Below are 8,996 nucleotides of genomic sequence, written 5' to 3' on the forward strand. Positions count from 1 at the left end.
AGAGCAGGGTTTAGGGCTGTTGTGCATAGGGTCGCTATGAGTTGCAAATGACTCGACGGCACTTAACAACAACATCATCTCGGAGAGAAGTCAGAAACAGGCCACCACCTAATCTTCATAGGATTGCTAACTGTTTTAGAATGTCATCAATACAAGCCAGGTTTACAGTTTAACGACATGGTGTAATTCAGCAACATAATTTAAGTGACTGTTTAAAAAAAAGAAAATCAGTTTCACTTGTCCTATTTCTAATGCACTTTTAAGAGTAGTGAGGATATTTATCTTTCTGACCATAGAAACAGACATACAACATGGAATTTACTCAAACTTCACACCTTCTCATTTCTTTTGAAAGATCAAAACAGATAGGAAATCCTGGCCAATTTTGTTCATGGCTTAAAATGCAACATAGAGAATCCTGTTACATTTTCAGTGTTTCTTAAAGAATAAATTGGGTCTTCAATTTAACAATTCACTTTTATTATTTAATAATCTACTTCTAAAAATCCATTATTCCATAGTTTTTGAATTTCAATAAAAAAATCTCACGATCACAGCATTACTAATCTGAGTCAAGTACCGTTCAGCAGCTAAGGAGCAGAAAACTGGGGGTGGAGAAGGCACTGGGTGCACTGTCTTCTTGGCTCCTCACAACCACCTGATGAATCTAGAATCTGCTATGTCGAAAATATTACTTGAGTATGGAGTATATTAATTTTATGATAAAACCACTTTATAGTAATATGGACAAATAATCCAAGTAAACATTAGTCGTCATAGAAGTTCCCTAGTACTACACTAAAAATGAGACTCTCTCTCTGCTTTTATAAGATTAATTATACTATTGAAATTTATTCTGTTTTGCATTTTCAACCAATCAAAATAATTTCCCTAGGCACCTACTGTGTATTATGAAGTGTGCTGAACAGGACACACTTGGCCTTTGCCCCTCAGGTGAAGTCCTGTGTGCCGACAGGCTGGAACTAGGTGGGCTGGTGCGATGCACTGCACAAAACCCCCAAGTTCCACCCCAAAGCCCTGACTGACAAGCCTGACTGATCACCAACACACAGGTGCTGTGAGGATGCACACGTGCATGTATGCGCACACGGCAAAGCTGGAAACAGGAGGCAGAAAGAACTCTGTATGAAATAGTCCGATTATTAACAAGTAGCCTACAAGTATGAGAATCAGTCATGAAAGGCAAAACCCAAGCTCCTGCGTATTTATAGATAATTTTAGTTAAAGAATGATTGGCGAGTTTAAAAAAGTTATGAGATATACTGTCTGATGCAGAAAAACAGCTTGCTTGCTTTTGTGGTACACTTACAAATTCTGATCACTTGCTATGCAGCTGAGAGCTGGACAGTGAATAGGGTAACAGAAGAATTGAAGCCTTTGAGCTGTGGTGTTGGAGAAGAGCACTGAACAACCCATGGACAGCCAAGAGAACAGACAGTTACGTCCTGGAGAAGGTGCAGCCAGAGTGCTCTTTGGAGGCAAGGATGATGAGACTTCACCTGACATACTTCGGGCCTGTTGCTAGGAGGGGCTATTCCTTAGAGGGACATGATGCTCAGAAAGGTAGAGGGTTAGTGAAGGAGAGGAAGACCCTTGAACAGCTGGCCTGCCACAGTGGGCTCTAATGTGTCAGGAAGTGTGAGGATGGCACAGGATAGGACAGGGTTCAGACCTGGTGCTCATAGGGTCTCTATGGGTCCTACTCGACTTGACAGTATCTAACAACAATTATCTAAACATGCTTGTTCATCATCAAAATAAAAGCCTAAATTATCATTCATCTTTGATAAACGTACTTTGACCAAGCACCCTGAGTAAGAGCAAGTTTAAAATCCTCCTGATTAGAGAGGCTGCCAAGCGGCAGTGACTCACCGATGGTCTGGATGACGGCATTCTGCACAATCTTCTCGTCATTGTCTTTGGAACCCGTGCTTAGGTTGGCACTGCCCACAGAGCTGCCCTGGAGATCGCCTGCTTCAAACTCAACACTGAGACGCAGGTGCTTCAGTAAGGTGTTGAAGACTTCCAGAACAGTGGGGCCTGCAAGACACGGTGAACAAGACATTGTTCCCACACCACAGACTCAAGATCAACTCTCTAATTCACAACATAATCTTTGATATTTCCTAAATAAGCAGAAATACTAATTTATGAGCTAATGCATTTAAAGGACAAATCTCAGAGACGAGAAGTACTAAATAAGGCAGCCTCCTAGCTCTCCTGTTGTTAGGCGCTGTCGAGTCAAACATGACTCGTAGGGACCCTGTGAAGAACTATGCATCACATTCTGTTGGATCACCCTTTAAGTGGTTCTGACAGCAAGTCCGTGCGTAAGAGATGGAAACTACCAGCAAATCGTCACTGACCATCATGAGCGATAGAACCTCTGGGAGACACCACGCAAAGGGTGTCCGCAAATGACCTACTAACTGCTCACAAGTTGGTTCCAACTCAAAGCGACCATCCATCAAGCTTCTGAGGCCGTAAATCAACCTCAGAAGGGAGGAGAGGCCTGTCTTTCACCCGAGGAGCAGCTTGGTGGATTCACGGTGACTCATGGCATTTTGATTAGCAGGAAATCAGGTACTTGGTGAACAGCACAACACATTGTAGATTACGTCATCAGAGTACTGCAGATAGGGAGTATAAAAACTACCTGTCTAATCTTGCCTACTCTAAATCATGCATATACTGGCTCAATATTTAATTGACTGAGGTCAGAAACCACAAAGTGATGAACACAGAGTTCACTGCAGACTGACTTTGCATTTCTGGAGTCTGAAAGGGGCAGGCTTTGCTCCAGTTCTTGGAAACCACTTGATTTATCTGGAAGAGGTAACTGGAGTTTGTTCTCTGCTTTGAGTTCTGAAAATCTGGTCATGTGGTTCCACACACGGCCTTTCCTCGACTCAGCAGCCTCGTGCACTGAAGGATGTCAATGGTACTCACCAATGGACCCTTTAGCAGCGATGGCGACAGCCTCTAACAGAACCTGAATAATGCCTGCTCGGACCCGTGGAGAGTCTTTTTTACGAGCGTCAAGGTGTCCTAGAATCTCCTGGATCACATGATGAGAATACTGAGCCTACAGGACATACAACAGCACAAAAATGTATGAATGATACATGCATCATAGTGGTATTCATAAGAACTTTTTAAAGATGGCACTTAAAGGTCTCATAATAGGGAACTGGCAAATGTAGCCGTCTTTGGAAAAATAATCCAAGGTGGTCTTGTGTGGGAGACAAAAATATCTTAACATAAGGCTCTCAAAACACTAAGTGATATACTACACATACCATCACATCGTAAATCCTCATCAAGCAACTAGCTACATGGTTTTACAGACAAACATGAATTCTAATACAAGCTTATCAGTGAAATGTAGAAATACAATAAAGATCACCATCATGAAAGAAATTAGTTCTTTAGTTATCTTTTTATCTTGACAAATAAGTAAGTGATAAATGGAAAGGAATAATGTAAAACAGTTAAAAACATGTTTTATAGCTGGCAGTGTTCCATAAAGGATAAAAATAACTTCTATAAATATAGTAAGTAAAGTCAGTCATACCTGAATGGAATACATTATAATTTTAAAGCAGTGAACTGCAAATTCATTGGGATCCCATAGTTTATGATGATCTAAGTGCCTGCAAATAACAGTTAAAAAAAAAAGGCTTTGTAAATTATGTATCTTTGTTATGTTTTTCCTATAGAACTTGCAACAAACAGCTCAATAGTCAAAGGACTATTAACTGAAAGAAAGCCAAGATTTACATTTTGAAAAGTGTGATACATATAGGCTGACTTTTGTTATTTGGGGTAATTCAACACTACATTAGTGAATCTGACTCTCTTCCAAGGGCAAAAAAAAAAGTTGGGTTCTTGAAAGCCTCCTTGTTTCACAGATGGTTCTATTTAATACATACTGTTAATTCATTAACATCGAAGCCACAGCACTGTAACTCATACCTGAGCTATGTATGAATCCCTGTAAAGCAGGGATTCTCTCCTTTGTAAAGTACATCAGTCTACCCATGTTTCACAACACTAATGCCACTGTCACAACAACAACTGGATGGAATATGAAAAGTAAAATCACAAGAGGACAAAACCACGTACAGAGTGCTACTACACAGAACACGGTGGCCATTAATTCACAGTCTAAGAGCTGAAACAAGAAGGCAAAGCATGACACTGGTTGACCTCAAGAGGGGCAGTTGTACTGTGGGACTCGTTCTGCTCCGGTGCACAAATGACTCTGGAAGTGCTACACGTACTCATTTTGGGGTCATACAGCAATTTTAATGTTGTTGTTGTTTGTTGTTATGTGCCGTCGAGTCGCCTGCGACTCACAGCGACCCTATGTACAACAGCCCTAAACTCAGCTCTGTCCTGTGCCAATCGCACTGTCTCTGACACTCCCATCCCAATTATCCCAGTCACTGAATCAATCCACCCCATAGAGGGCCTTCCACTCCTGCGCTGTCCCTCCACCCTCCCAAGCATGATGTCCCTCTCCAAGGACCGGTCTCTCCTCACTACATGTCCGAAGTTAAGTTAGACGAAGCCCCAGAATCCTTGCCTCCAAGGAGCCACCCGGTTTAACCCTCTCCAGGACAAATCTATTTGTTTTCCTAGCAGTCCATGGTATTCTCAGTACTCTTCTCCAGCACTACAGCTCAAAGGCATCAGTTCTCCTTCTATCCTCCTTGGTCATTGTCCAACTCTCTGATGCATAACAAGTGATTGCAAAGACCATGGCCTGTATCAGATGCACCTTAGTCTGCAGAGAGACACCACTGCTCTTCAGCACTTTGGAGAGGTCCCTAACAGCAGACTTTCCCATGGCAATGCGCCTTTTAATTTCCTGGCTGCTGGTGCCAAGACTGTTGACTATGGAGCCAAGCAAACTAAAGCTGTGTACAATCTCAATCTCTTCACCATCCATCCTGATGCTGCCGATTGGTCCAGTGGTGAGAATCTTTGTCTTCTTGACATTGAGCCTCAATCCATATTGCAGGCTGCAGTCCTTGACACTCTGCAGCAGGCGCTTCAGGTCCTCCTCAGTTTCAGCAAGCAGGGTTGTGTCATCCGCATAACGCAGTGAATTTTAATGAGTAAACAAATTTTCAAATAAAGAATCCATGAACAAAAAAAGATCAAGAATAATTCCCCCAGCTGCCAAATCCTGGCACTAAAGAGTAACAAAGCACCTAACATTTTTAAATAAAAATATGAGCAGCAAAAGTAGAAAAGTTCCTTTGTCCAAATCTCCGAAGTCTAATTCTCTGGAGTTTAAGACCTCTGTATAAACTGTTTGCAGTTGGACAATATGCTGCCGTTGTTGCTCTCAGGTGCCATCAGGTTAAGTGTGACTTACAGTGACCCTATGAACAAGAGGTGGACCGTATCTACCTGTGTCATCCTCAGCATCACTCCTGCAATCCCTACGTCAATCCATTTTGAGGGTTTTCCTCTCTTTCATGGATCCTCCACTATTCCAAGCATGATGTCCTTTTCCAAGAAACAGCTTCTAGAAATATGTCTCAAGTATATGGTATAAAGCTTTGTCATTCTTGGCTCCATGGAGCACTCTGGCTGTCCTGTTTGCTCTTCTGGCAATCCATAGGATTGTCAGTTCTCTTCTCTAATACCACAACTCAAAGACTTCAGGAATTCTGTCATCTTTCACCTCTCAGATAATGGCACGTGACTGAGAAGAGCATGGCTTGAGTAAGGCATATCTGAGTCTTCAAAATGACATCACTGCTTCTCAATAATTGGAGAGGTCCCAATTTCCCAATGCAACAAGTCTCCTGATTTCTTTACAGCTAGAAGCAAGGATGTTGATTATAGATCCAAGTAAGATGAAACTGACAATTTTGATTTTTTCTCTATCATAATGCTGCTTGTAAGTTCAGTTGTGAGGATTTTTGTCTTCCTGATGTTGAGATGTAATCCGTATCGAAGGATGTAGTCTTAGATGACCAGGCTATGCAAGAAAATTTAGAGTTCAGCTACCTCACTGCCTGACTGGAAGAGATCCATATTTGTTCTCAATTCCCAAGCAAGGTAAGCCAACAATATGTGGAAATTATCAAGCAATAACATTTAAATCATATGCAAGCAAAATATTGCTGAAGATCATCCAAAAATGTCTAGACCAGCACATTAGTAAACACTGTAAGACTAAAATGTCAATTCTAATATTAAGTATATAAAAATTAATATAAAGGTATGCTTTTCAGTATATTTGACAGGATTTCGATTGGTTCTTAGTAGCAGCTCCACAGTCCAGTCTTTAAGCAGTTGATCTCATTTTGTTTAATCGCACCACTGACTGCTGTGGAGTCCATTCTGAGTCTCAGTGGTTCTGTAGGACAGAATGGCATTGCCCCTTGCATCCCGGGGCTGTGAATCTCTACAGAAGCACATTCTTCTACTGCTCCCTGGATTTTCAGAAGCCTGTTCTTTAACACGTTGCTGCAAATGTAGGCAAATGTGTTTCTAAGCGTGGTCATCAATTTAAAAAGTGTGTGGCAACGTGTTAAGAAGTGATGGCCAATCATGATTCCTAGTCTGATTCTAACCTGTCCACCATGGGCAACCACTGTGGCATTTGACACAACAGTGACATAGCTTTCAGTATCACCGCAACCCACAAGTTATCTCAGTACAGCAAACTGACAGACAAGTGCTGTATCAGTTAAGAACAATGTTCTCCCCAAACAAAACAAACTGATTAACAGCACATCAATCTCCACTGAGACCGCAGCCCTCAGGCCTAACCAACTTTTTAATCAGAAAGGCCTGCCGATCAGGTCCTAACTGATTTAAACAAGTGTGTTCCAGCTCCCCACCTCTATGGAAGTAGATGGCCCCTAAGGCTAAGAACATTCACCTGAAATAAAGCATTGTAGATGCTTCTTTGGATTTCTTTAAGCCTCTTGTACAGTCATCAATAGGAAAAACAGGCAAGTGAGTAACAAGGATAGTAATGGCAAACTTAGAGAAACTGCGCAGAGCGTTACACAGTTGATCGACCACAGGATGGTGACAGAACCCGAAGACTTGATCAAAGAATCGAGATTTTCCATCTACATGGAAATGGGAAGCTCACAAGTAAATGCTGCCTTGGAGGTGCGGCAGATAAATATTGAAACAAATGATAGACTTAGTCAAAAGTGAATAACAAACATGGCAAAAAGAAAGGAAAGTAACAGACACAGGGAAAAAGGAGGAAGTGAGCACAGAAGTCAGTTAAATAAGTGCGATTAAGGTCTGTGCACTTGTTAGAGCTGGACGCTGTTTCAACTTTTTGATGCATATATGCAATACAAAGTTTCTAAGTGGAAATCCCAGTTAAATCATACTTATCACACACGCACATTATATTTCATATTTAAGGAGAAAAAAAAATCTAGTTAAATGGGTAGGCCAGAGAAATCTAATTCAGGCCTGTACCGTTTCCACATTACACTGAGTCTACTAACAACCTGCTCATGGAGGTGAAGCAAAGGTAACGGATAACCACCAACAGGCACAAATCACAGGGCAGCCCCAGCCACTCACGCAAAGACGGGCCTGACAGCATTATTCATGTTCCCGAAGGTCGCTCGGCCCAGGAGTTCTCGGAAACAATTTTCTGCCAGCACAGCAGGGTTCTCTTCTTTGTCAGCTGTGGAAGGAGAAGAAGGAGGACCTATTCGACTGAAAAAAAGAGAGACAAAAAATGAATGCAAAAAACCCAGGAATAGGTTCAATAGCTAAACAGGTACATTCTCCTTTCCAGATATACTCAAATGACATGTTCTTCTATCCCCAGATAATTTTTATCCTTCATCTTCCATTCATCAATTTACAGCTTTCAATCAGGGAAAGCTAAACTCAAGTGTACAATTCTCTGAAACTAAAAGAGCATCTTTTACACAGGCAAAGCAGCTCAGCAGCTGGGTTTTTTGTTCCCTTTTATCCAGTGTAAGATCTAAAGCAACATTTTAGTAAAATCAACAATCATTTTCAGAGATATTCAGTTTAGCTACAAGTGGAAAAATGTAATTGGAAGTTAACATATGATGCTGCATGAAAATAAAAAATGAATCTGTAAAAGCTAATCAGAGCAGCTGTATACATAGATAGCGTCAATAGATTCTTTCCACAGCCTAAATTTAGTGAACACGAGTGCCCCATAGAATTAACTTTATATATTTTCATTTTAGACCACTTTATTTTTATATTGCATATAACTATAAATTGGTAATATTGAATTTTAGAACTACAGAATCAAGATTTTAGAACTACAGAATCAAGTACCTTTTAAATTTGACTCAGATTTTCCCCTTGACACTGTTGGAGTTAAGGCCAAGACAAGAATAAGAAGTCAGACGAGAGTCAACTGGTTCTGAAGTGTAACCACCCCCATGTTATGGGGACAGAAAGAGAAGAAAATGTGCTCATAACACCGGAAGATGTGGAAGCAAGGGAAGCACTTCTGTGTCATGGATGATGGGGGGCATGCTCAGAATGTACCTCAACAGCACAAAAGGAATCAGAAACCTCAATTAGCTAAGTGATGCCTGTTTGAAAAACTAAAGTCATATATACTGAATAGTTATTATCACTGTCATTATCATTCCTATGATTAGTTCAACCTGCCCATAAAGAGTCACACTGGAGCTCTAATGACGAATGTACAGAAATTATATTCAGCTGTCATTTCTACTTCTCAGATATGAAACTTTAATATTAACTCAAAGCAATCTGTGTGCTCCATAATAACCAGCAAATGAAGTAAAAAACCAGCAAATTCCGGCGCTGGCTGAAAATCGCCTGTGACTTCATCCAGAGCCACTGGTGAGAGTCAGTGCCCAGAGCCATCAGGGGCTTTAAGCTCGTTGCCCACTGCTGTGGTGTGGACAGCTGAAACCCAGGCCCCGGCAGGCACCTGGGGGGTGGGGATGGGGGAACCC

The 8,996-nt window shown here is 41.3% G+C and overlaps 1 protein-coding gene across 2 annotated transcripts in view; it reads right to left on the reverse strand.

The window, feature by feature from the left end:
- Positions 1–8,996, reverse strand: part of EFR3A (EFR3 homolog A (S. cerevisiae)) — a 63,206-nt gene that overhangs the window by 33,744 nt on the left and 20,466 nt on the right. For both annotated transcript variants that reach the window (XM_006879282.1, XM_006879283.1), the window contains exons 6-9: positions 7,600–7,737; positions 3,596–3,674; positions 2,971–3,106; positions 1,894–2,061 (exon numbers count right to left, since the gene is read on the reverse strand). In XM_006879282.1, the coding sequence (XP_006879344.1) occupies positions 1,894–2,061; positions 2,971–3,106; positions 3,596–3,674; positions 7,600–7,737 (521 nt within the window). The remainder of the gene's footprint in view (positions 1–1,893; positions 2,062–2,970; positions 3,107–3,595; positions 3,675–7,599; positions 7,738–8,996) is intronic.

Source organism: Elephantulus edwardii, unplaced genomic scaffold, assembly GCF_000299155.1.
Source record: "Elephantulus edwardii isolate Elephantulus edwardi_28Jun2011 unplaced genomic scaffold, EleEdw1.0 scaffold00003, whole genome shotgun sequence".
Lineage (NCBI taxonomy): Eukaryota > Metazoa > Chordata > Mammalia > Macroscelidea > Macroscelididae > Elephantulus > Elephantulus edwardii.